At 42.0% G+C, this 27,628-nt stretch overlaps 2 protein-coding genes across 3 annotated transcripts in view; both read right to left on the bottom strand.

Moving 5' to 3' along the window:
- Positions 1–5,901: 5,901 nt before the first annotated feature.
- On the bottom strand, positions 5,902–15,606 carry ZNF622 (zinc finger protein 622). Its single transcript, XM_055800382.1, has 7 exons — positions 15,520–15,606; positions 12,705–13,313; positions 10,440–10,688; positions 9,565–9,727; positions 8,649–8,761; positions 7,596–7,739; positions 5,902–6,987 (listed from the first exon to the last, which is right to left on the bottom strand). The coding sequence occupies exons 2-7, from the start codon at positions 13,309–13,311 to the stop codon at positions 6,860–6,862; spliced, it is 1,404 nt and encodes a 467-aa protein (XP_055656357.1). The 5' UTR covers positions 13,312–13,313; positions 15,520–15,606; the 3' UTR covers positions 5,902–6,859.
- A 985-nt stretch (positions 15,607–16,591) lies between these two features.
- Positions 16,592–27,628, bottom strand: part of RETREG1 (reticulophagy regulator 1) — a 70,124-nt gene continuing 59,087 nt past the window's right edge. For both annotated transcript variants that reach the window (XM_055800313.1, XM_055800314.1), the window contains exons 6-9: positions 26,999–27,136; positions 25,132–25,196; positions 23,859–23,985; positions 16,592–20,892 (exon numbers count right to left, since the gene is read on the bottom strand). In XM_055800313.1, the coding sequence (XP_055656288.1) occupies positions 20,381–20,892; positions 23,859–23,985; positions 25,132–25,196; positions 26,999–27,136 (842 nt within the window). In that variant the 3' untranslated portion in view covers positions 16,592–20,380. The remainder of the gene's footprint in view (positions 20,893–23,858; positions 23,986–25,131; positions 25,197–26,998; positions 27,137–27,628) is intronic.

The raw sequence follows: 27,628 nt of genomic DNA, 5'->3' as shown, positions 1-27,628 counted from the left end.
AGCTGGAGCCCAGACCCCAGGGCAAGGTGAGATGTTGCATTAGGTCCTGTTGATTAGTTCTTGGTAGCTCCCTGCTAGAGGATCGTGCGGCCACAGCAGAGCCACCTAATCCTCTTCATGCTCTGTAAATGGCTATTGGACTAAGCCATGATGGTACTACTACTCTCCTATAAAATGTTGGTTTTCTGTCAGGAACTAGGTTGCAGGAAGAACTATGGTGACTTAGGTGTTGGAAGAGTCAAGGAAAACTTGAGCATAACATGCTCGCTCTCATGCAGCTATGACAGGCACGGCTGACCTCAGCAGACAAGCAAATAAAAATAGGTTGTGCAACGAACTACGGGGCTTCTACCAACACCGGCTGGCCAATCTCTAAAGCACTGGAGGATGACGGACAGAGCTCTGCACCTTACAGGTCACTTTTCCCTTCTCTGAGGGACGATGAACCTTCTCCTGGCAGGAAAGCAGGTCCAGCCTGCAAATGTCCTATATTAAAGATGAAGAAAGGTAACACCATTTACCAGGCACTTGGATATGGGAACAACTTACCACATATCATTTGAATAAAAATAACAGTCCAGGTTTATTATTGGTCTATGGCCAGTTTAAGGTAATTTGTGGGAAAAAGAAACAAACAAAAAACCTGACAAAATTCTTCATCTGCTGTATTTTGAAAGCAGGTGCTTCATTAGTATGGTTTAGTTAAAATACGGTGACGTGAATGGCAGGATTTATTGAAATGCCATGATTGCAAGGCATTAAGTAAGCTATGTATGGCTGCACCCATGAAGTACGTCAGAAAATACCTAGATTTTGGAGCACTTCAGTGAAAACTTTATCAAATTTTCAGTGCATATAGTGTAAGCAAACACATAGCTGCCCTGCTTGTTAAGGTGTTCGTGGTGGTTAGCATAGCAGAATTGTACGTGACCAAAAGCAGAGCTTGCCCAGGAACGCCAGCTTGCTTTCATGTCTGTAAAGAGCGGACGTTTAAGGGTGGAAAGCTACCCAAGCCAACATATCTATAGATGACTCAATAAACCTTGCCAAATCATTAACAGGCATTGGCAAGGATGGGAAATGTGAAATTGCTTTTGCATGGTAGGATTTGGTTGAGGTGAAATGATAGAAGGCAAATTGGCCTTGAGGTTTACAAGCATGCCTGCTCTTCTAGCTTAAAAAGAACCAGAAGTAACGGAGGAAAGTGAGGCAACGACACGCCGTAACGGGCTTCAGCTGGTATTTGGGGCTGCACCTGTGCGTGTTGCAGAGCCTGACATGAGGTGCTGCAGAGGCTGAAATCCCCTGTGGAGCACTGCAGCCATGTGCCAGTGTATGCTCAGCAAGACTCCTTTTTCCTTCCCGGCTTGCTGGAAAATGTCCTCAGAGCTACGTGCTAGCCTATCCTCTTCTTACACACCTGAGGTACCCGTTTTACACATTTTCTATCGATATGCAGCTTCTATTGGTCTAGTGACTATTTACTGAGCCATTTAATTTTGTAAATTTCTAGCTGAATCTTCCAGGCATGGAAAAAAACGTATCTTGCTACAAACTTCATTTTGTTAAAACATGAGGTTATCCTTCATGGCCTCTAGAGCTTATAAGAAATGTAAAAATTATCTTTTTTCCTCTCTTTAACCAGCAAATGTTACTGTTTTTTTCCCCACTAACTCTGTTATTCAGGTTACTGATTGTCAGTAATTCCTACCCAGACCTGTTTCCTGAAGATCCTTCAAGAAAGGGATGTTAAGATACGAGGTCATCTGATATGCAGAGTCCTGGTATATGTTCACCTTCGCTATTAACACATGATGCAGGAGGAACAAACCTCTTACTTCCATACCCACGGTTATGAAATTTACCACTTTAAATTCTCAGCAAAGATAAAAAAGTTGAAAAAACAAATCTAGTAAAGAGGGATGCATATAAGACTCCCAACACATCAAGCGTAATGAATGGTAGAAAATATGTCTCAATGTTAGACAACTCTTTTTGCGTAAGAGGAACTGTACAAAGACATAAATGTTTGTTTGGTAATGTCGTTGTTTAAAAACGTGTTTTAAGGTTCCCTTTTTGCTTTTGGGAAGTCATATAACTTCACACTGGGAAGTGCTGACTACTTTTAGACGAGAGCAATTCTGACTCCCTTCCTGGCTCAGCTGGCATTTATTACTCTGCTTTTAGTCTGGTACCCTACACATGTACAGAAATCTTTAACTAAAAGCGGGCAACAGGTCTCCTGTTACTGCTTCTGTTGCTCCTGAAGGGCTTCTGCATCTTACGCAGGGTAGTTCGGGATGTAGCGAGAGAGACAACAGAAATTTCCTCTGGGTCAGACTCCTGAAGCATGCTGTCCCACACGAAGTGCCATCAGTTGGTCACCTTAATTATCCAGGCTCTGCTGACTGCTGAGCATTCAGGATTTGATGCCAATGTGGTGACTGCTGTTCTCCAGCCTCAGTATGGTAGTCAGCTGGACTAAAGCAATTCACTACTAAGATTCAAAGCCTTTAAGACATGTATTTTAGTGTTCAGTCAGATGCGCCCTAAGGCTTATCTCTAACCTCTCAGCTATTACAGGTAATAATAGTATAAACCCACTTGGGTCTCTGAAGTGCAGTTTCCCACCACAGCTTTATGCAGATAGAGTGGAGGAAGATGACCGAACCCCAGAGCAGACAAAGCCCATTAGCACAGGATGTCTCAGTTTTAATAGATCAAAAATAACTCTTTGACGCTGTAGCAAAGAATCTGACTCGGGTGCTCCTCAAGCATCAGATGTCAGCTGGGCGATGGTCCAACTCCTTCACGTATCAGGCCTCTACCCTTGTGGGAACTGATGAGGGATCGATAATGCACTCTTAAAGGGTGTTCACTTTAAATAGATCTTCATTTGGTGACCTGCAGCTGCAGTGTTGTAAGCTGTTAGGATGTTTTACATACCTGACTCTAGTGTCTCTGCCACTCTGCATCCCATATGCTTCTCTCTCTTTCCCTTCCAGATAATGGGTACATGTTTTTCCCTCTAGTACCACCCGGGCTGCTTTTAGGCAACTTAAGTGTACAAAACAGAAGAACTACTTCCAAAAGGAGACAGGCAGATGTACTCTATCAGGTTCGCCAGATCTTTCATTCTGCCGATTCATTCTGCAATGCCTGAAGCAGCACAAGGACCATTTCAACGTTCAGCTATTACTGGATGGACAGGCAGACACAACCCGTTTGTCCAAAATGGGATACCTTCTCCATACCTCTTCCTAGCCTTTCCTAGTATGGATGCACCAGCTTCAGAAGGGATCATCTCCTCTGGGAGCAACACACCCACCGAACTGCAATCATACCAGGGAATTCTTGCCCCAGAGTATCCACTGTATCCAGGGATTGTCTCAGTCTACTTGGTTGCCTCTAGACTTTAGTTTCTTCTCATTCTGATAGCAAAAGCCAGAAAAAGCAAGGTCAGAGCAGGCGAGCACAAGCGCCAGGTGAGGTCATAGCTGGAAACATAGCTCCTTGGTGGGAACCATCATCACTTAAGAATTCCTTCAGGAAGCAAAAAAGCTGCTCTCAGCTATCCTTCATACAATCTTCAGGATTTAGGCTAGGCAGGTAAGAGACTAAACTGTGACACTGTGGAGCACGTTTAATAAAAATACTCTCACGTGGTTGGACATCGCTGGAGTTACCTACAAGCTGTGCAGCCTGCAGCACTGTTAAACACTGCAGAGTATCTACATACTTGTTCTAGCCACCCTTTGCTAGCAATGCTCTCCCTGGGCCTACATAAAGATATTAACAGCAATTAATCTCGCAGAAGTCTACAGCTAATCGTAACTTGTTAGTGGCGAGCTTTGCCTTCTCACCCTACCGGTGTTCCGCATGAATGTACTCTTATTAGATTTTATTTATTTCCATAGTAAGCACAATACTGGAAAAGCTTTTCTGTGCCCTCTGCTGGTTTTCCAAGGCACTCATTTTCAGCTTAGAGTAAAAAACTTCTAAAATACTAGGACAGAAACATAGGTGAATACTGTAACAAACTGTCTCCTCCGCTTCCCTCTGAGACTTGCCATATGACTACAAATCTTCACTTTTGCTTACTTGCATTTCCTTCTGAACTAGACTGTTCAGGAAATTCAGGCAATCCCCATCTTTTCATAAGCAGCAGGCTTCTTTGAGCAAGTCTGCATGGACTTAACTACTGGAGTTTCTTTTGGTTGCCCTTTCATGTTGAGGAGAACAGCACACTCCATGCACCCCCAGCCTGAACCTTATGGACCCCAAATCATTTGTCATTGGATCAATTACCTCCTCGTATTTCTGCCTTTACTGCAAAGACTCCTTTAAAAGCTACCTCTGAGACCAACTGTACTAGGTTATGCCCAAGACTCGTCCAGGACAACTGTCCTGTCCTTCACGTAGATTTTGGATATTCCATGAGTGTTTTCCAAAAGCTCCAGACTGAATGCTGCTCTGATGCTCACTGTTGACTTACACTGGTATTCAGTCAGTTGAGAAGACTTCTTTACAAGAGTCTTAACCTGAAGCCTAACGCATCTATTTCTACATTTTGTGGCATTTCATTTTGCTCTGTGTGTAAAGACAATGTACGTTCATAAGTATACGATCCTTTGGTAGTAATCTAACTTCAAAGAAAAAGTCAGAGATTACCATGAGCAGCTCCCAAGGGCCACATGCTGAGGCTTGACAAATACAAGTAGGATATACCCTCAGTGCTAGAAATCTGTATCACAGTTGCAAGCTGGGCCTGGTTATGAGTGTAATAAAGGGTATGATATCTTAAGATTCACACGGCTTGAGTCACACAGCTGAGAAGAGAAGCCTTACTTCTAACTTTAAAAGTAAAGCACACTAACCCAGAACAAATCTCCTAGAATAAATTGAAATGTGAGCTAGATGCAGCTATGGATACACTGCGGCAGTAATACTGCCTTGCCCGGAAAAAGGATGTATGCCTTTATCATCCTAACTGTAGTTTAGGATTTTGGATGTGAACATAGCCTTTTTTCAAACCGTTTTTAATGTATGAGTGACTTGACTTAGAAAAAACTGTCTCATATCTATAAGCCTGCGTTACTGATCAAGTTCTGTCTTCTCAGTACAAGCAGAAACACTAAAAAACTAACAAGGCAGCAGAACTTACTAAAAAAAAAAAACCAAACCCCACCAAACCCAGAAAGCAAAACACCACAGACAAATCCACAGAAGAGTAATACAAGCACGCACCTCCATTGTGAAATGACAAATTTCCTAGGAGTCCCACAAATACTCTTTCAGAAGTGCTGATATGCCAACAGTAATACTTTTTATGAACTACTTCTTCAGGAAACTTTAGTAGAGAATTACAGTGTTAATTGACAAAGTCTCCCCCTACCACTCCCAGTGATACGCACACACACACCACAGGAGAGGAAGAACACTTACGTTAAAATCATGCCAGTAAAAGCCGCTACCAGGGAATCCAGAGTCATCTTAAAACACAGGAGTGTGACATGACTAACCAGCTGCAGCTGCCTTCGCAATGAATGGAGCAAACAAACAGTAATTTTCCTGTGGCATACACCCACGGCATCCAGCACACCACCAGCTCGGGGCCTCGTGAGCTAGCCCACACCTTTGCATGTAAGTGCCCACCTCACCAGTTCTTCTCACCTTCATGTAAGGTCACAGAAGCTTTTAACATCTGTAACAGCAGGACCAACACGAGTGCTGGTGCCTCAGCCCTCTAACAAGCAGCTTTTCTCTACACCTGCCTGTAACAGTTGACCTGCTGAAGCGAGAGACTGTGCCTCCATTCCAGCCAATCCATGTCTCGGGTCACTGTCCTTCAGCAAGATCATACCAAATGCCAGTACTCGATGGGAACAACAAAAGCTGTCATCAACAGTAACTTCAGAGTTTTAATTAGGAAGTCTTTAACAGATCATCCGAAATTTTGATTGGCATTCATCTAAATGTTACAGTAATTTTGAGCAGATTTTAGATCAGGGGTCCTCAAACTTTTAACCAGGGGGCCGGCGTGTGGATGCAGTGGCAGGCAGTCATCTGCGGCTGCTTGGTTCCCACCCCAACCCCCGGCGGGGCGGGGGGGTTCTGTAAATACCGGGGGGCGGACTGAGGACCCTGGGGGGCCGTATCCGGCGCGCAGGCCGTAGTTTGAGGACCCCTGTTTTAGATTATGAAAATTCATTACATTCAGCATAGAACAACTGCACTGTAAATTATTAATCCAGCCCTGAGCTGGAGCATTAAACAAGTGCAGTCAACTTCTGAAGACAGTATTAATCCTGGAGTTACATCTTCCATCAGTGCATTGCTTCAAACAGCTGTCACTTAACTTTTCCCAGAATCTCTGCTCCTGAATTTTCACCTCAATAGTACCAGCCAGAAGCCCAAAACAACCAGCTAATTTGTGTCTGGCCTCACCAGTGAAAGCCTTCAATACACCCCATCTCAGGCTCTTAGATCTAGGATCTTCTTTTGGCATCAACCATTTTGCAGAAGTGAAAACTGAAGGTATTTAGATAAATGACAATGTCAGCTGCCCCACAGGAATGGACTGCACAAAGATGGGCAGCAAGACTATGTGTGCTTCTTTATTCATAGCCATAGCTACTTTGCCACGTATTCCCTTTAAGTTATTTTATTTTTTAAGTTAGATCAACCATCGTTTCACTGGAAGAGACAAGTTCCCTGCTCTTCTGGTAGGGAGGAGAGCACACCAGCATACGTGTCCCCATTTGATATGTACCAAGTCCATTTTAACAACAGAATCCTTGGCCCAGAAACTATTAAATCCCCCCTCCCAAAACCAGCTGCATGCAGCTCTCTTGGGAACTCAGAATCTGACTTGCGCCCGGAAATGCATCTGCTTTGTAGCGTTGTTACGCATTCCTGTCTTGAGCATCCACTTTGACTTCATCCTCTGCAGGTACTGCATATCACGCTGCTGAGCAAAGACTGCCCCTTCAGAAAGAGAGGAGGAAGAGAAAGGGGGTAAGTGTCTGTAAGCTTACTTACTACTTACATACAAACCAGCTAACCTGTCCATTTACATCAGCAGTTAGCTATACGTTTTCCTTCCCATACTGCTCTAATTCTTTACACTTTTCTCTTGGGAAATGCCAGTTCCCCCTACGAATACCCATGACTCTGATTAAGGGAAACGGTTATTTTGCATTCCAATGTATGATTCTTTTATTTCAAAAGTGGATATAGATCACGTCACTGCTTTCCAACTTGAAAAGTATTCTAACTGTCAAAGAATGGTTTATGTTGCCTTAATAAATAGCAAGAGTAGCGGTTTTGACAGGCAGAAACCAACAAATCTTAGGAAGTCACCAAATATCACAAACGCACATGCTGATGAACTGAAAGGCTTGCACAAAGCTGCGATGGATTTTAGACACAACTTCCTGTCACTTATTTTGCTTGGATGTCAGGAATGAAAGGGGACCGAGTGGAAGACGAACAACTGCATAAAACCCCACAAATGTGAAACAAAATTGACCTATTTTAATTGTACAGTAACGACATCCTAGAACCTCCTCTGCAAAAAAGCCACAGTCACTCACCTGTCTGACTTGTCCAGCCCAAAGCTCTGTACTGCTGCAACACCCGACCCACTGCTTTCTTATTTTTCGCAACAGCCACCGTTCTTGACAGACCAAACCGTTGCTTGTAGTATCTCATCAAAGAACGATGACCCACCCTTGCACCTGTTGAGAGGAGGGGACATCTTACTATGCATAATGAAGCAACTTCTGAAATGTAGTATTCAAGCACACCGTGAAAACTGTGGAAAATCCCTATGCTAAGAAATGCTTTTAGAAGGCTCAGAAGCTAAAAACTTTTAGGACTACTAGGACCTTGATTTAAATACTTTAAGAGCTGCTGTACTGCACTCTACCTTGAAGGAAAAAAACCCAAAGAGTGCTGTTGTTCAAGAGGGCCTTAGCTTAGATAACAAACAGGCAGTTATCAGAACAGAAAGTTTTCATTAGGAGAATGAGTAGAGGCAGTGCTGTTTCAAGTGACCAGGGAAGTAACTTGCTGACATTCAGGAAATCTTCTGTAACTGTATAGTTGGCAGCACTTTTCAGAATGAAAGGGCTGAGGTCCACTCACACAAAAACCACTAAAAGAAACAAATATACAAAAAAACCCCAAAACAACACGGAAATAAAAATCCAAGCAAGAGTGTCAAATGCTACACACTGCAAGAGTACATTGTTTAAATAATTTAGTTTTACTGAACTAGTTTACTAAATTAGTTTCCGGCTGCCTCTCTGCAAAAAAACCTACACTAGATCACCTAAGTTATAGCCTCTCCAAGTTGCACTATGAAGCATGGAAACTCTTGGAGTATACCATGAGAGTCACGTTAATGAAGAGGTGAAGTGGGCAAAGGCACCCCCTGCCTCAGTCCACAAATACATTCATGCTGAAGAAGTGGAACTACCTGTGAGTGAGAATAATGGAAGGCGAGGCCAAGACCCCAAAGACCCTTAGATGCAAAATGACCTTCTCCCTTGCCATAGGAAACCCCTTACAGTGATGACCTACGCTGCAGGTAATGGCTGCAGCTGTGAGAAACAGAGACATCATAACACAAATCCTACGCCTACCTGATGGAAGGATCAGCTCCATAGTGTCATCATCATAATCCAACTCTCTCTCTGCTGGGCGCTCTCCAGACACCTCCATATCTTCCCCATCCTTGTGATCAGGGTAACTGCTCCTGTGGAAGAGTAGCAGTACATGGTTTATACATGGCGAGCAGCTACAGCTATCCAGACCCATTACACAGAAAAACTGCTATGCACAGCTACAGCAAGCCACAAACATTGTCACGTGTCATCTACTTTAGTTTGGGAGTTCTTCCCAGTAGCACCCTGCCCTGAACAGATACCCAAGACAAGGGCCACTCTTCCTCCCCCTGTCCTATAACTCAGCACGGCTCTCCTGCTGCACATGTAACAGCGACTTCTGGTGAAAAGCCACCACTGTGCAGCCCAGCAGCTCTGCACAGCTGCTGAATGAGCGCTCAGAGAAGCTCCGCTAAATCCACCTGTCACCATAATAGGAGGTATTTCTGACCAAACTGAACTCATCTTAGGATAAGTTACAGGAAGCTCAACCAGAGGCCTCTGAATCACAGCAGTCCTGTTTAACTCCAGCTACTTAAAAAAATTAAAAATCCACAGTAGGTATTAAGCCCACAATCCATCTAAAAGGTAATGGAAAAGACAGAAATACCCTTTCATGGTCTCTTCTGGTGCACTGGAATCTACACTCAGTAACAGCAAACATACAAAACAATTCAAAACATATTTTTATGTAGCACTGGTATTAGTGGTCACAGGAGAGGAGAACCAATCGTGTTTATTTTTACCTAGAAAAGTGGTCAACCAGCTATGCAAAATAAGCATCAGAACCAGAAACGGGCTAACTTTTAAGAATGAGTAATAGTTTCTGATGCAATATTCAACTGTCCTTTTGTCTGTCCCCATCTGTGCTCCACTCAAAGAAAAGCATTCTCACCTAAAATCATAGAAGTCTGCAAATTCCAAGGCAGCATCTCCATCTGTGAAGAGTTTGCAGTGGCTTTTATCATTCATGTGAGCCTGCACTGCTTCTGTAGAGTAGAAGGATTTCCCTTTCTCGTTGCACCAGATGCAGATTTTCCCAACACCAACTTTCTCTCCTGCGGAAAACATTGACACTTTTACTGGTCTGAACAGAGCCTCTCTAGTCAATAATGAACATTCCTCTAATGTGGGCCTCCTAGCTCGCAGAGAGACAGAGGAAGAGCCTCGAGCCTTGCATTTCCAGAAAAGCCCTGCTGTTCCTATGCCTTGACCATACGGCTCCACCAGGGACAAGTCTGTGCATTCAAAGATTTCTTATGACAAGATATGGATCATTATGTACTCTCAATAACACATTTCATATGAACAATACAGGTTTTTATCTATTACTCCAAAGTTATTTTGTTTGCATCATTATTTGTAGACATCCAAGAAGGTATTTTTTTTTCAGCTTTTAGCTCTCTTATAAGTATTATAAACCAGTAAGGCAAATACTTGTGACTCGTTAGTAGGGTACACAGTCCATATGCACACATCAGCAACAGTGTTGTCCTAAATTTCATATTAGCTGAACGACCTTCTCAATGTTAGAAAATTACATGAGACCTACAGGGTACATGACCACATGTTTGATCAATGGGGTTTTCTCCCACTCTCCCCTGAAAGCCTGTGGTCCTGTTCATGATCAAAATAAGGAACTAGACAGCACTCAGATTTTACACAAAAAAAACCCAAACCCAAAACATTTAAAGTCATATCCAAGTGAAAATAAGCAATAACAGTATATAATTATCCTGACCAAAAATCAGAGAACATTCACAGGCATACCCAGGTACTGGATTAGTCCTCTCAGATCCACAAGGTACTCTATGTCTGGAATGAAGAAACTGTGAGCTTTCGTCATATGGGCCACATTTTTCGTGAGAGATCTTGAGTGGTGGGGACAGAACAAGCAGTCCGTGACTGGGATGGCCCCAACAGCAGGAGTGCTTTCAGCTTCTGCCTGCTCCTCCTCTTCTCCTACACTTTCCATCTCTTCAGAGCCGATGTCTTCATCAGAATCCATGTCTTCCCAGTCTTTTAAAGGAAGTTTAAAAAAATATTTATTTGTATGATTACTTCTCCCAAGCAAAATAAGTCCCGATTAAGTTAGAAAAAGCTATAGACAATATTGCATTTTCTATTCTTACAGCGAAGTGCCACACGGTCACTTCCAGGTGTAAGAATACACCATTTCCAGTAAAAGACATTTGCACAGCAAAGCTTGTCTGCTCATAAAAAGTGCACAGTTCCACTATTTCCCACCCTCTCTCCATTTTCTCAGCTATTGAAACTTTATTGCTGTTTTGAAGCCTTAAATTTAATTCACCACAGCACAAGAACACAAGTATGGCTCATTAAAAACAATACAACTCTGTCAGAATCATGAAAATACTGATTTCCAGCAGAGACTCAGCAGTGAGGGAAAACACTCCTGTTTACACATACATTGTCAACAACAGAGAAAAACAAAACCAGCCGTCACAGATACACTATGTTACATTATATGTTAGTAATACCAAGATATACTAATTATTTTACACATTTGCAAGATTACTGCAGAGCTCATTAATGGATAGATGAACCAGCAATCTGATTATACTGCTAGAGGGGTCTAGAAATCTTTAAGGAGTTCAGATCCAGTGCAGTGAGCATTTCCCAGTACTCTGTTCGTACTGGTCCCCTTCCAACTGCCATGCGCACGCACAGTGTTTGAGAACAGGGAACACAATGCTCTCCAGTGTTGTAGGTGGCTAATTAGAGATCTCTGCTATAGGATGTAGTTTAACAATTTCAAAAGCCTGACACTGAATTAACAGGCAACATTCCTGAACAAACACTTAAAAGGAAAATCAACACTCAGAAACCTACTGAGATTTCAGCATTACAATTTATGACTAACACATGAATACAAAACAGTGCATGCTAGCTCCTTCTTTAGATGCAGAGATGCACGTTGAGAGATATAAGTTTCTTCTCCTGTAGAACAGAGTCCCTGAATTGCAAATGAAATTTCACCAGCACAAAACTGCTGTAACAGATGTAGCAATGTGACACAACGGTTTCAGTAATGAAGCTGGCATGGTATCGTCCCACTTCATTCACACCTGTCCCCTTGCTGCAGTTTAATCACCCCATTCAACTGCTCCCATAGATGCATTTGGGGCTGCACTGTAAACTACAGCACTGAAAGCATCCATGTTAAAAATAACCTTTTTACAGGAATTCTGAAGCTCTGATCTTTTCAGTTGTCCATTTTGCAGGCTCACCTCCAACAAGGAGCTGTATCCACACAAGTGGTGAGGATGAAGCAGCACAAACAGGTAGTACAAGTGGCAACTCTTAAACCAATTTTGATATAGATCAGGCGTCCTCAAACTTTTTAACCAGGGGGCCGGCACGTGGATGAAGTGGCAGGCAGTCATCTGCAGCTGCTTGGTTCCCCCCCCAACCCCTGGCGGGGGGGGTCTGTAAATACCAGAGGCCGGACTGAGGACCCTGGGGGGCTGTATCTGGTCCACAGACTGTAGTTTGAGGACCCCTGATACAGATGCTGACAGCCTGAGAAGCTATGTCACACAGTGTCAGGCTAAGGAGCAAACTTTCTCCTCTGGTCTTGAAGGACAGATTAAAGAAAAATCAACACTTCAACAGATAAGTGACTGATGGGACAACAGCAAAAGATCATGAGTGGATTTCAGTTCATCTATTTTGCAGAAGTAGTTTTAGGGTAACCTTTTATGTTAGACTTTGTTAAAGGAAACTTCTGGAATTTTACGTTGGAAATAGTGTTCGTATTAGTAACACTGAACCTTCACACACATTAGTATCTTCTCCAGCTGGCAGTTCAGACACTAACAGAGTCCTTGGCTGCAAGCATGGGCCAACCGCCAACCTTAACTCCTTTGTTAAGCTGAAAATTTAACCAACAGGAAGACCTTTTGTGATAGAAAATGCTGTACTACTACAGAAATAGGAGGAGACTTTAACACAAAACCAGCAACGACGTAGCTTACCCCAAGCCATCTCTTGTCAGTATGGTTACCGCCTTACCTTCTTCCACATCCTCTTCTTCCTCTGCTTGTTGTTTGGCCAGCTTCTTTGCTTGCTGCTCAAACCACTGTAGCCGTGGAGGTTTTTCCGATCGTTCTCTACTCTGCGATAAGCTGGCGCTTTCTGTAGAAACCAGAGAGCTACTTGTATTACTAGGAGGTAAAGGTGTCTTCTTTGGAGACGAAGACGGCTGAGCTCTGATGGCTTGCTGAATAGCTGTGTTCATTTCATCTTTGTTTACACCCTCTGGGGCCAGCCCCTTTTCCAGGTTCTTTTCATTTAATATTTTTACTTTCTTGCTGACAGCTTCAACAGCTTTCTTCTCCAGCTCCAGGTGCTTCTTGGACTTTAAGTGATTCTCATAGGCATTGAAGTTAGAGAATCTCTTGCTGCAAACTGTGCAGTAAGTGGCAGTGATTTTGTTCTGCTCCTCTGCTACTGCTCTCTGTGCTAGGACTCTCTCTTCAAAATTCTCAGCAGTGACAGGAGGCATGTCAGCAACCTTACGCTTCAGGTTGTATCTATGCCAGTCAGTTTTGTAATGGGCACGCTGAATGTCAGCATCCTTGAAAGCCACACGGCAAGTAATACAAGTGTAGGTTGCCATTACTGGAAAGTGAGCAAAAAAATAACCGTTATGCTAACAAAGGTAAGTAACAGCCACAAAAAAAAATCCCCAGACACAACATCCTGACAGCACCCATGTAAAGCAGCACTGAGACAAGACAGCTCTTGCACAGAATTAAATTTAGTAAACTGCTGTTTGCCAATGCTGGTATTATGTACTAGAAGGAGTAAAAGAAAATATAAAAGACTTTGATAGGGTTATCAGAGATAACTCGTACCACAGGAGATCTGAGCATCCCAGCTCTGGACCCAGCACCCACTGTGCTTGCCAGGGTTCAGACAGAATGAGTATTCCCAGCCCTAGCAGCAGTACTTCAAAAGCTCTGCAATTTTTACTGAAGATCAGACACTAAAGGTTCTTGTCAAATGCGTGTTCTGCCAACTATAGGCTTCTGAGGAGATTAGTGATTGCTACAAAAAAAGGGCAGGAAGGGAAATCCTGCTTTCATGCCTGTTTTCCACTTTCCACAGCCTTATCAAATAGAAAAAAAAAAAGGTTACCGCATTTAAAAAATAAAACCCCCTCAGCTATCTGGAGCAGCACAAGTACTGTCAACAACACTTTACCCCAAAGTACTGTGAATCTGGAGACACAGTCAGTCATGCCTAGATCTCGTGCTTGAAGCCACTGCTACTACTGGTCTTCCTCTATGCTCCACCGTGTAGTTGAGCTGCGTTATCGGGGCTGTCACAGGACTACTAGATGGCAGTGACCTGTAACTGATGTCGCCCTTTCCAAAGCCACTCATTTCCTTTCTTTTCAGTGCTTAATGAAAGTTAACCTTTCTAAGCAAAGCTGATGGAATCTCTTGAACGCTTCAAAAGCTAAGAGCAAAAAAAGCATGTTCTAACTGGAGAGCACTAAAGCCACCCCCATGTTTTAACCAATTTAGAAAACCTATAGTTTAATCTGGAAAAAAAAAAAAAAAGAGAAATAAGACATCAGGAGGAGGGGGTCTGAAAGCAGGTGGAGGAACAACAGCTCCTCCCAGAACCTACCAACAAGGAGGAGCAGTTGTGAAAGACACAAATACACAGAGAACTGAAAGGTATTTTATGAAATGCTTGTTCCCTGGAAGAACTGGACTCCTCATTCTCTGTTTGCGCTATCTGTAATCCTACAGGGACAGAAGATATGTTAACAGAAAATAAAAACCACACTATTTTATTTGAAACACCATAAGCATCCATTCAGTATAACAGATGCTTTTTGTCTGAGAGGACAATGTATTCTCTGCTCACTGATGGATCTCGATTGCGCTCTGAAGCATTTCCCTCCCACCTGCAGAGCTGCCTATCCCTTTCCTAGCCCCCAAGCAAGTATTTTACTGCCACAAACCAAATGACGCAGAATCACGTTTGCTATTAATCACAACCCCCTTGCAGAAACCTCGAAGACTGAACAGTTTGATCTGGTCTATTACAGGTAGACAGCAGCTACGCGCTAGACTACCCTCAGGTTGATTAAAAAAAAACCAAAACAAAAACCAACAACAAAACAACAACCAAAAAAACAGATCAGAAGAAGAGGTACGCCAATGAGAGCATCCAAAACCATCACCCTTCATATATGACCACGAAGTGAAGAAGCAACATTCACAATTCAAGCTGCATAAAGTACAAAAAGCAGAAAAAGTGCAAAAAGCAGCTGCAACCAGCCCTTCCCACTGCCCACGTGCATTTTCACTCCCAGTTTTAACCGACCAAACCAAAGCACTGACCCTTCCCCTGCGTGGGGCTCTGGAAAACCAAACCCGAGGCGCTCGCAAGCCCCCAGCCCGGGCACAGCCGCGCCCGCGCAGAGCCGCCCCCCCGCCCAGGGCCCGTCACGGCCTCGGCTGCTTCCACCTGAACTCGGGCCGAGGCGGTGTCCGCAATGCTGACACAAGACGGAGGGGCCTGGCTGACAGGCAGGCGCTTACCCTGCCGACACCAGAAGCCACCGCACAACTTAAACCCGAGGGGAGAAAGCAATAATAATAGATTAAATCCCAGAAGGGGCGCGGGCGGAAGCCGCGAACCTTCGGGCCGCTGAGACGTGGCCAGCCAGGCCTGACAGAGAGGCTCCGCCATGAGGGACCGCGACCGACCGGCCGGGCCGCGCCCTCCCCGCCACCCCCGCGGAGCCGGGCCGTGCCGTGCCGCCCACCGCCCTCCGCAGGACCGCCGCCGCCGCCGTGCCGCCCACCTGCCGCCCGCGGGGCCAGGCCTCCCGCGCCGCCGCCGCCAGCAGGAAGTCCCGCACGGCGCCAGGCGGGAAGGGCGCCAGGCAGGAAGGGCGGGGCTGCCCCGCCGCCGCCGCGCCCGCCCCCTAGCGACGCGGAGGCTGCGCAGCGCCGCCTGCTCGCTCCGCCGGCGGGCCCGCGGGGGCAGCGCCCCGGCCCCCAGCGCTGTAATCCCATACCACGTTATTGGGGGGATCTCATGTGAATCCAGTTATGTAAGCGGGGCAAATACATTATACTATTCCCAGACTAGTCCCATGATACTGTTGTCCGGTGTCATCATTCAATAGTGTCCAACAGTATTATTAATTCCTTCTTAATTAAATTTGGCTTTTATTTCCAAACAAGTATTTACTGAATTTCAGGAAAAAAATTCTTTAGAGGATATGTTCAAAAATAATCAGGTGCCAAATGTATTCCAAATTTTTTAAGTGCTGTCAGTCCTATTTTCTGAACACTCTTCAAAAGAAAATGAGAACCATTGATCCCACTCCCAGTAAGGTAAAATAGAATAACACTTCAAACAGGTGCTGACTGGATTACTAAAAGTGAGCTTTAAATGAAACTCAGTGACTGTCAGTAATTTCCAAAGCTCAGTAATACCTTTAGGTATCTCAACATGAAAGATGCAGTACTTACCCCCTTATAATTAAGGGTTAACTCTTAATAAATAAGAGGGTTAATTCTTAGAGATAAGTCTTGGGGATAAGTCTTAGGGTTAAATCTTAAGGTTAAGTCTTAGGTTTAAGTCTCAGTGTTAAGTCTTAGGGATAAGTCCTTGGGTTGAGTCTTAAAATTTAAGTCTTAAGGTTAAGCCTTAGGGGTCACCACCGCCCCGTGTCTGTGCAGGGGTAACGCAGCGTGGGGGGCTGCGGGCAGGAGCGGAGCCCGGCCCCTGCAGGAGGAGAGCAGTGGAGCTCCCTTCGAGGGCTTTTTTGTTTGTTTGTTTGTTTGTTTGTGGTTTCTGCTTTATTTTTGGGGGGTGGATGGGTATTTTCCCCTATTTTGGGAACAAACGAAGCATTAGCTATGATGAAAGATAAAAACTAACACGCATTTATTAAATGGTTTTACAAACAATCAATATAATAATTCCATGTTTACAAAATAGTAATCACGCTAGGTAAAGTGCTGCAAAATACTTTTAAATAAAGACATTTTGTAATTTTCCAGTTTCTGGTTACCCAGGTTGGTGTTGCTCACAGACCGTTACGCTGCTCGTGCAGTGAACAGACACAGAGACTACGGGAAATTTGTTCAGAAGGCTTAAACGGTCCGGGAAAAGTGCAAAACGAACAAAAACCAAGTAAAACTAGTATTTCTTCAGATCCTATTACTTTGGATTAAAAGACTTCCCCTCCTCTGCATAGACTTTCTCCCCCCCCCCCCCCCAAACAAGCTGAGGAGTGGCAAGCAGGTGTGTGGGACCCACGCGCAAAAGCCCCATGTTGCTGCTTTTCCGCTGGATGTGACACACCTAAAGGCCACGGATCCAGCGGCAATCGCTCCGCCTGCACTAACGCCAGGGGAAATTTGCCGAGCACAAAGGACTGAACAGCATCCCACAGACCCTGTCCTGACACATCGTTTTCTTCCAGCACGGATATATGACGCGGCCACTGCAAAGCGAGGGAGGGTGAGCGCTTCAACCACGCTACTGCGAAAATACACAGCATCCTCAATGTACTGGCAGGCAAGAGCATGCCAGGTAGTGCAGGCAGTACTGATCCCACGGCAAGATCACGCTGTGTTACCCCACGGCACTTGCTCACACGTCCCCACGCTGATCTATGCCCTCTGCACTGCCCGTACTGCCCTTTGACTGGAAATTGAAGGCAAGCAGGCTTTCCACGGAACAAATGCACATTTCCAAGCTACATCCTACCTCATACATAGCTTGCCTTTCCTCCTACCCGTGTATTCAGTTTTGGAAGATGGGAAGGTGACGACAGTGCTCGATAGGAAAGATGCTGTGGGCCACTGTGACAGGAATTTTTAAGTAACTGCTATTTTGTGGCTGCTGCTAGAATACAACAAAATGAAGGTTTTCCTGAGGGATTTCCAACTGAAGGCAACATGGAAGGGTTGCACAAAGGAGAGAAACGTTTTCTTTGTGTTTTGCTGTCAAAATGCTGGCAGTGGAATGTATCATGTCCAAGCAAAGTGATTCTTTCATGCAGTTGTTTGGGAGGAAGAGGTAATATCCTGCAGAAAATTAAGCATCTTTCCACTACCTGCGGAAGAATATTGAATATTACAGAATTACCTCTTTCCATTAAACAGTACTTAGGGGCTTGAATAGAATCAACTACCACAAGAACAGAAAAAAAAAATTCTAACGACACTCAAATAAGCAATTATGCCCCTAAACTTGAACAAATTGCATGTTCAAGTTTTGCTTTGTTTTTCTTTCTGGGGAAAAAACAAACAAACAAAAAACCAAAGAAACTCTTACTGGAGAAAAACTGGATCTAGTTTTCTATTTTGAAACCAGAAAATGGATCATTTACAAAAAGTCCAAGAAACTCCTCCAACTGCTTTTCCTTCTTGATCTAATCTATTATTCTAGACGAGTGCCCCTGCATTACGTACTTCATAAAACAACAATAAAGTGCATGCTGTTATAAGCCACGATTGACAGCCAGCTAGTCTGTCCTGTCAATCCGCTCCAGAAAAGCCTGTGAAGGACTGCTCCCTCCCTCCCTCCCTCCCACCTCTCCCTGTCCCGCAGCCTGCTTCCCTTCCCGGCACCAGTACTCCTGTACAAGGAACAAGGAAGCACACAGTTGTTTGTGTGCCTTACAGTTTCATCAACAAATTGGAAGTTGTACTCTTCTAAGTGTATAGATTGTCCTAAACATGCAGCAAGGAAATGAGGCTTTTAACTCATCTGAGAAATTTAAATGGCCTTTAAACTTACTGATTTTCCAGCAAAAGCTTCTTTTATTTTTGGTTTGGTTTTGTGTTTTTGTTCTGTCTTGGTTTGGTTTTTTTCCCAAATGAGAAGGACAGGCTGTGGGAAGCTAAAATGGGAACTTAGTGACCAATGCTGTGGAAGTGATGTGGCCACGTTTTTTAATCATTTCCAGAAACTTGCTTTTAATGTTAAAATGTATTTCAAAAACTGCATCTTGTGGGTGCTATATCCAGCACCCGCTTACTTCATAATGGATTTGATAATGAAGGCACAGGCTCACGTTTTTTACAGGAAAAGGACAGCAAACACGGTCAATATGCATTACTGACACAAAAGCACAAGCAACGATAAAGGTAGTGTCAAAAATTCTCAGCATCTTTCTTTTTTACTATACTCTTTTTGGCCATCTGCCTATTTTTTCACCTCAAAAGGAAAAAAAAAATGGAATTAATTTTGAACACAGGCTTACCTACACATATATGTTAGTGGAAGATTTTTATACTCTGTTGCTGTACTTTCTGAGGGTCCTAGATGACAGTATTCACCTCTTCAAATGCCAGTAAATGGAAAATGACTTTAGTAGTAGTAGCAGCTGACATGGTCCCTCAACTTTGCTAATGGTTTACATCACATTAAAAAAACTAGCTTTACTTCTTCCTATGTCTTTGATTACTACCTCTTGATATTATAATTCAATTTTGTCACAGGTGAACAAAAAAGCCCTAGAAAAAGTTAAATCAGTTACCTGCTTAAGATCCCATGCCACTCACTCAGCATGTCTGGAGTTTAAACTGGCAAACAATTTAAACAAGTTCTTGTTTGTTTGTTCTAAATTACATGCCAAGAAGAAGACTGTGAGTGTCTTCTACAGCAAATGACCTCACCAAATACTTTTAAGTATCTTAAAATATTCAGCTTGCAACACAACTTTTGTTGCAAGTGATGGCAGCTGTCCTGGGGAAAAAAAACCCAAACCCCACAGAATCTTGAATTAATGAAGTGGTATCTAAAAAAAGTGGGGTTTGGGTTTTTTTTAACTCTCTAACCTCTATTCCAAACAATTACTATCCACACCTGCTCCCAAAAAGGTTGCTTGGGTTAGATGATATATCAACTTGTAAAAATAAAAAGGTGTTGGCTGACTTCACATGGGCAATACTGCCAAGGACCAGACTCTATCAAGGAACACAGCAGGTGGTCAGTCAAATAGCATGCCACTTTACAACTCTACAAGCCTAAAACAGCACAAACCTTGGAAATGCATCGCCATATCCAAAATAATTCAAAGGTTTTAAGTATGAAATCAAATTCTTTGATAGTGTTGCACACATACTTAAACTAGAGTTGTGTTGGTTAATGTGTTTCATATTTAGTAGATGTGCTATACGTAATGCTAACTCATGGATTCACGCTTTTCAGCATGACTGAAGGAGGTGAGATTTAGTTAATCTCATTGCAATCCTGTGGCAATTTACCCTCGCCGTGTGAATCATTAATTTTATCACACGGTTGGCAACCAAGAATAAATAAACTGCCAATGTTAAAAATTTGGCTCAGGACCCCAAAATGCATGGTTGGCAAAAAGATAAAAAAACCCCTCTCCCTCAACTCTTGGAACAACTCATCTCCAACACTCACCTGCAACCAAACAGTGAATAGATAATTCATTTCCATGCTATTACACTGAGGTATAACTACCAGAAACACTGAACTATCAGTATCAGCTGATATTTATCCAGTTAATTCACTCTGCATAAGGGAAATTATTACAATACATCTAAAGGAATAGTTAAAGCTTACAGCTCAGAATTTTCCTTTTTTTTTTTTTTTTTTTTTTTTTTTTTGCATTTGATTTTTTTTTGTGTATGTGTTTAATTTCTTCTATGTTACCATCTGCAATTTCCAGGTTAATGACTTCCAAGCAGATTTGAAAGGAAGCCTGAAGACTTTTTCTTTTCCTGGGATTCTGCTTCTTGGCCTTGTGAAAGTCCCAATTCTTTCTCAATCTGCTCAAGCTCAGACTGGTCAAGCAGTTCAAAATCATCAGCTTCTTCTGTGTCTGTCTCCTCGCTCAAACTGGGCACTGCATGTGAGGGAGCTTGCTGTGCCGACTGCAACTGGTCTTTGATGGCAGCAGATACTGCAGCTGCGATGACATCCCCAGCAATTCCACTCATTAAATTAAAGGTTTGGTCACTGGTCAAAGGCAGGGAGAGCCCTGCAGTGGATGGTCTCTCTTTACTCTGTCTGGAAGCATGATCCACCTTGAAGTACGTTTGTTCTTTTCTTCGTTTTTGCTGGATGGGCATACCGATGCTTGAGTCATCATCATCATTTGTTCCGGCACCATTTTCTAAAGAAGGAAATTCTGAAAGATCTCTAGCGAAAGCTTCTTCATGATCACTAGGTCGGTCAAAATCTATTACAGGATTAACAGAAGGTAACAATGTTAGCAAACATGAAAGGCTTCCCCCCAAAAAGCAGACAAATATAAAAATGCAGTCAGTAAGTGTTTAAATACATTTACTAATCTATAGACTGGCAGTTTTCTGAAATCTCAATGCAGAGCAGTTTGTGTGACATCTAAAATAAAATGGTTTTGAGGTCGTAAATCAAATACCATAAATCAGCCGGTATTCACCTAACTCACTATTTGAGGAAAATACCTTTTAAAAATAGTATCTAGCTGTATATGAAACAACCCACGCAAACCTTTAGCACAGCTAGTTCTAAATACAGCAACCACAGAAAGTCCTAGAATTTATAATGGGACACGAGGTCTCTAAACTCTTTTTTTTTCACAATACATATAATTTAGAAATATGTAAGCATGTACAAAAGTATTGCAAGCTTTTAATATACTTTTAGAATAACAAAAAGAATATTTACCTGTTTAATCAAAAATACAAAACCTCTGTAAAGACTTTATTTCTGAATTTTTCCTTTCTTGGCCAATGCTTGTATTAAATAGGAAACAGAAAATGAAAACTCTACAGATGATCTGGAATTGTTTCATGTTTTTAAGAGGCCAAAAAGCAGAATGTAAACTAATAAAATATTATAACGGCTGCATTAATGGCATGATATTTGTTACTAGAAATGTGTAAAACATACTGTACAGTACATGGCCTGTGGAAGAGGCCTAATGAGCATAAGGGAATACTATGATCTAATAGTGGAATGAGAAGGTAAAAAATAATCGGTTTGAACTTACTTTCTATGAAAACAAGCAATAGAAGTATTCATAAGGGCTAAGGAAATGAATCCTAAAAATGTCTCAAACATCATTTTCTCCATTTTCTTTAGGATAAACAGGCTGGGAAGGTGAGGAGGAAGGGTTGTGCTGTATGCAGAGTGGTGTCTCAAATGCACAGAGCTTTGACAGGAGATGAGCCAATCACTGGATGCATCCCATCTGGTCTTGCACTTGTGTGTCTGTCCCATTTGCTGAAATGCTCCATAGGACAGAAGAGTGGATGTTGTTTATTTTTCACTTAGCAAGGCCTTTAACGCAGTTTCCCACATTATCCTTACAGCCAAACTGGTGAGTGAAGTGGGTAAGTGAACTGTAAGATGGGTGGGATATTGGCTGGACTGACAGGGTCACAGGGCTGTGATCAGCGATACAAGGTCCAACTGAAGGCCATTTATTAGTGACCTCTCAAAGGTACCGAAACCAACACTGTTCAATGTTTTTTATTAATGACTTGGATGACAGGATGGAGTGCGCTCTCAGCAAGTTCACAGGCAGAAAGGAACTGCTGTGGGCCAGGTGTATTTCATATTCTGGAGGGCTGGGTGCCCTCAGAAGGACCTCAACAGGCTGGAAAAATGAAAAGGCTGAAAAGGAAAATCATGAAATTCAACAAAAGCAAGTGTGAAGTCCTGCATCTGGGATGGAATAATCTGTGCAGCAGTACAGGCTGGGGGCAATGAGACAGCAGCTTTCAAGAAAAGACCCATGGACAGCACGTCAGTGGTATGCCCTTGCAGCAAGAAAGGACAGCCAGATACTGAGCTATAATAGTGAAATCAAAGTAGCAAAGTCAATGGAAGGGATTTTCCACCCTCCATCCTACACCTACATTTGGAGTACTTTCTCCAGTTTTGACCTCTCCAGTGCACGACAGAAAATGAAAGACTGGAGTGAGTCTCCTGGAGGGCCAGCACAATTATTAGAGGGCTGGAGAACAGGACATTAGAGGAGATGCTGAGAGAACGGGCTTTGTTGGGCCTTAAGAGAAGGTGGCAAAGGGGGGGGGGGGGGGCGGGGAATCACATAGCTGTCTAACTACCTAACGGGACGGTATAGAGAAGATGGGGCCTGACTCTTAAAGGTGCACAGTGGAACGGTAAGAGTAAATTGACAGAAGCTGGAACATGGGAAATTTTGACTCACTGTAAGAAAAAAACTGTTTCAGCATGAAGGTGAGCAAATACTGTAAAAGGCTGTCCAGGGAGGTTCCTGAATCTCTGCCACTGGAGATGCTCAAAATTCAAATGGTCAGAGCCCTAAGCAACTTGATAAACTTGAACCTGCTTTGAATAGGAGGTTAGATGAGATGGACATTGATTTATTCCAATTTACGATTCTGTGATCATACAATGCCATCTATTTACAACTTGAAATAGTAACAAAATAATTTAAATTATTAATTTAGCCTGTATAATGTCATTACGTAGTATCACCCTGCTTGTAATTTATAGTGAACTTTTCCTAGAAGAGGAGAAATGCAGGATGAGCAGAGCCACGAATCCACAGGTAAAATTACACCAAACTACTCTTGCCCTTAATCTTTATTCAGGCGAAGCGCTAACTGAAAGCTTGGTGCGTAAAAAGTAAGAACTTGAAGATCTGGTCAATACCAAGACGAATGCTTGAGAATCTTTTCCTATCTTAGTCTTCACATCTAATTTAGGCTTATTGCTGGCTGTCTTCATTAGCGTTCTGGTAATAAAACCTAATAATACTTTCTTTAACTGGCCCTTCGGCAATTCAAAGTATTCACTTTTTCTTCCTCAGCTTTTATTTGTATAGCTTACCCACAAAAGCATTGATACTAACTTAAATGATTTATTTGCTTAAAAGGTTTGGCAGAAGAGAGCACTAAATCTAGCACTTACTGAACGTGTTGGTTTTACCCACCACTACTTACTTATTTAGACACTTGCTGATCCACTTCATGGCTTTTAAGGTGAGGACAGTTCTTACACAAGACGTATCCAAAATTATATAAAACTCTGGAATTAATTTATATTCATTGTAGGTGAAAAAAAACCCAAACCAACCAACCCAGAAAACTTCTGTCCTCAAATTCTCCGATGATTTTCAGGTAACTTACATGACTGCAATTCATCGGTGAAACAGATGAAGCCATTACATACCATCAGATGTGTCTGTCTGTGGAGAATACCCCTCGGATAAGTTAAAGGTCCCATTATCGGTCCAAGATACTTCTGATACATCTGTGTCAGACACTGACAGCTCTTTGGCAACAACTGCAGCACTAACCTACACATAAAAAAAAAAGTCCCATACATGGCATTCTTATACTCAAAATAGTCATGCTACAGGAAGCCAGTGCTTAGATACTGAAAAAGAAGCCTCTCGCACGTCATAGCAATATAAATCACCTCCTATTTAAGCTTTAATTGTAGAAACATGAAGAGAATAGGAGTATACAATACTTAGGAGTGAAGCATCCCTCTCTGTAATAACTTAAAGCTGTATTACACTAAGGAACACAGAGAATTCCAGTTATTCATTCTGGAAGTAACATCCTACTGTAATGAAAGCAGAATGAGCCTGCAAATACAATATACATTTAAATGTAAAGAAATGCATAAACTTGAATTAAAAAAACAGTCCATTATCTATACGACAGTCAACAATTAGCTAAACAAAAATCATTATCCTTTCCAAATTTATCCAACAACATTCAATTATGACAGCTAATTTTTATCCCATGAGATATATATATTTTTTTCAGAATACAAAACACCTTCAAAGCAACCACTATAAGTCAGACTCTATACACTATTGATCAAATACTGCATAAGAATTCCTGTAAATCTGAACTTTTTTTTGTATCTACCAGTGTTCTGATTATAATGGAAAATCCTTTACCATACAGTTATTTGGATTATTAAGAGAGAAAGGAGATATTAGTGTTCTCATACATATCTAGAAAGATATTTCTAGATAATGTGCTGACTTACACTATTACTGAAAATGATCAGAGAAGCGGTTACAGAAGTATCTGACAGATTATGTAGGTTTTCTATGAACGTTTCCCTTTTATGTTTTAAATTGATAAAAATGAACTGCAATTTCACTGTTGCAAATAAAACCAGCCACCTTTGCTGCTGAATTCTAGCTTAATCATTCTACAGCCAATACAAAATAAACACGTTCTTAGTTCAATAGGCCAAAGAAACCATTACCTTAAGGCCAGAAGTCACAAATGCAGTAAGATAATCAGTATAAGCCTAAAGATGGAGACTATGAATCACTTTTAAAGCATACTGCTTAGTTCAGGAACAATGCCTCCTGAGCAGGTTAAAGTCTTCCACAGAAGAACAGAGACAGTAGTCTAGATATTCTCCATTATCCATATAGATTTTAAAAGCAAGACAGGGCTGACTGAAAAAAAGTCACCTTAGGACACAGAGCTGATATGTCTAATTCACTGTCATCTTCTGTGGGTTTTGTTTTTGCTGTTTCTGAAAGAAAAAAAACATATTTTTTATCCTACTCATGACAATGGACTTCCAGGTTCAATGTGTGTTCTCTGTCACAGTTTGCGGAGTACAGTAAACTTTCACCTGTTGGCGCAGTGCATCATTTACGTAATGTGCTACTAAGGTGAGGGAAACAAGGCTGATTGAGAGGCTATTTAGCAAAATATATTGTGCAGCAGCCAAAGCGGGACAGATAACGTTGCTCTGAAATACATTCCAACAGATTTGTTTACCTGTATTGTACTTCCTTAGAAGTCTCTGTCGATCACCATAATGTTTCTACCCTGGCAATATCTATCTATCTTTTAAACTGCACTGTTGGTACAACGCACAGTTGTAACATAACGTTAGAGCAGTGTAGTTATCCCAGCACATTACTTTGCCATGAGAACATGCAATTTTCTGGATAATTCATGTAATCTTCATTCACAAAACCCTTCTTCTTTGCACCCAGCCACGCTGCATTCATATTTATATGCAAATATGCATACAAAGCATCCTGTGAAGTCTAGTAGAAGGTTGCTCCTTACAAAGAGACACACAAATTTTGTCTCCCCTCTCCATCTCAGAATAGCTTCGTTAATGTTTTCAACCAATCTAAGCTGAAAAACACAGTCATATTATTCTTGGTGACCTATTTATCCAAACTGCTATTTCCTCTCTTGTGTCAGTACAAAGGTTTGTGAACCCATGTGGTGAACACAAGTGGTGAAGCAAGGTAGGGAACTTGTCTGGGTTAAATTAAACTGGAGGGTGAGGGGCAGGACAAAACAAATCTAACTTCAACCATTTCCCCAGTGCTGGCTTATGACATTTACGAAACAATAGTCTGATGTCTCTCTCTGCCAGTTTCACTTAAAAGTAGAACAAGGTAGAATAATACATGAAAGACAATTTTCAGTGCATGATTCCGTATTTCCAACAACTGCTGCATTGTATGTAAGAGCAGGGGAAAAGGCAGATGGTTCCTCTGATTGTGTCTAGGAACAGCACATTGTTTGATGAACAGCTACAAGAAATGCATGTTTTAAAGCAGATACAAAATCTACTGCTGTAACACTAACTAAAAAGGGTAGGCTACCTGCAAGTAATGTGACTATACTACCAAGGTTTAATTAACAAAACTGTAGCACACACAAAAAGCAAACTAAAAATAACATTGTTCTTATTAATATTTTTCTTGAAATAGCTTTATTACTTAAAATCTAAAAGTTTTCAATGTTATAAAGATTTCAGGTGAGATAGGTGAAATTTTGTTTTAAACCGATTTTTCCGCTTTCTAACTAAAAACTTTAATTTGTAGCAACGATCCTACCGCAATTCTTAAATGCTTACTGAGTATTTGGGGAAGAAAAATTCTTGCTGCTGTTGGGAATGAAAACAAGGCAGATTCAGATACCTGAACAGAGTTCAGTGTCCTACTGAAAATTCTGTTATGTCCTTATTTTGTATTATTGGGCAAGTGTCTCTCCTGGGTAAGTCTGCCACATCTAAACAGAGATAAGCATTGCATACTGAAAGCGAGCAGGTTTTTTTCTGAAAACCTACAAGCAGTACATCTAATCAAGTATGAAGAGAACCATCAGCCTTGCCTTGTTGCCTTCCATGACGGAAACCATACCCAGACATCTGACATACATTATCACTCCTTATAAAACTAAGAATGGTAGCCAGGTTCAAAGCATGAAATACCTTTACAGTTGGCTTCACAGGACAAACCAACTGGTCTGCAATTTTCTCTGCACACAGAAATATATTATTTGGGACTATAGTTCACTACTCACCAGACCTCTCTCTCTTCTTCTGGTTGATATATTCCACTATTCCAAAATCTAGTTTCATCAGAACAGTCTTAATTTTGTTGCACAATTTCTGTCCAAACTCATTGCACTTAAGGAAGGGACATAAAAAGGCACACAATACTGTGATAAAAATGAAGACAAGAGAGAAAAATTGTATTGAAATACTGCTTTATAAGAAGTTACTCAGTAAAGTTTAAACAATGCATTTACATAAGGTACCTACTAATTTTACGAAATACAATTAGTTTTACATTAAAAATGCACTGTGAAATACCCATGTCACACAAACTGTTAATGTCAAATCCAGTTTCTAGGAGCCATTCCTACTTGTTACAGAAAATACCATTGTATTCTTACCAACTGACACCTTTTTTACTTCCAGTAAGGCACAATTTATGATCAGCTTAACAGTTATCATTAGCTTGACAATGGCCGCAGTGTGTCAGAATCACCACACTTAAACGCTTGTAAGCTGACTTCCATATGAGAAAAGGCACTTGTCAGAACATATATATGGGTATATATATATATATATATACACACATGTATATATGTCCCACCTGACCTTGAATGTTTGTGGGGTGACTGGTGGTGGGGGTGCAGGTATCTACC

The sequence above is a fragment of the Falco peregrinus genome, chromosome 3 (assembly GCF_023634155.1).
Source record: "Falco peregrinus isolate bFalPer1 chromosome 3, bFalPer1.pri, whole genome shotgun sequence".
NCBI lineage: Eukaryota > Metazoa > Chordata > Aves > Falconiformes > Falconidae > Falco > Falco peregrinus.
This window is presented reverse-complemented; position numbering and strand designations above follow the sequence as displayed.

What these genes read in the sequence shown, in the direction of transcription:
- ZNF622 (XM_055800382.1), bottom strand. Translation starts at nt 13,311, where the DNA reads ATGGCAACCTACACTTGTATTACTTGCCGTGTGGCTTTCAAGGATGCT. An exon ending in AGAAGAGGATGTGGAAGAAG is followed by an intron (nt 10,689 to 12,704) that starts GTAAGGCGGTAA and finishes TTCCTTTAAAAG; the next exon opens with ACTGGGAAGACATGGATTCT. An exon ending in AGGACTAATCCAGTACCTGG is followed by an intron (nt 9,728 to 10,439) that starts GTATGCCTGTGA and finishes TGTTTTCCGCAG; the next exon opens with GAGAGAAAGTTGGTGTTGGG.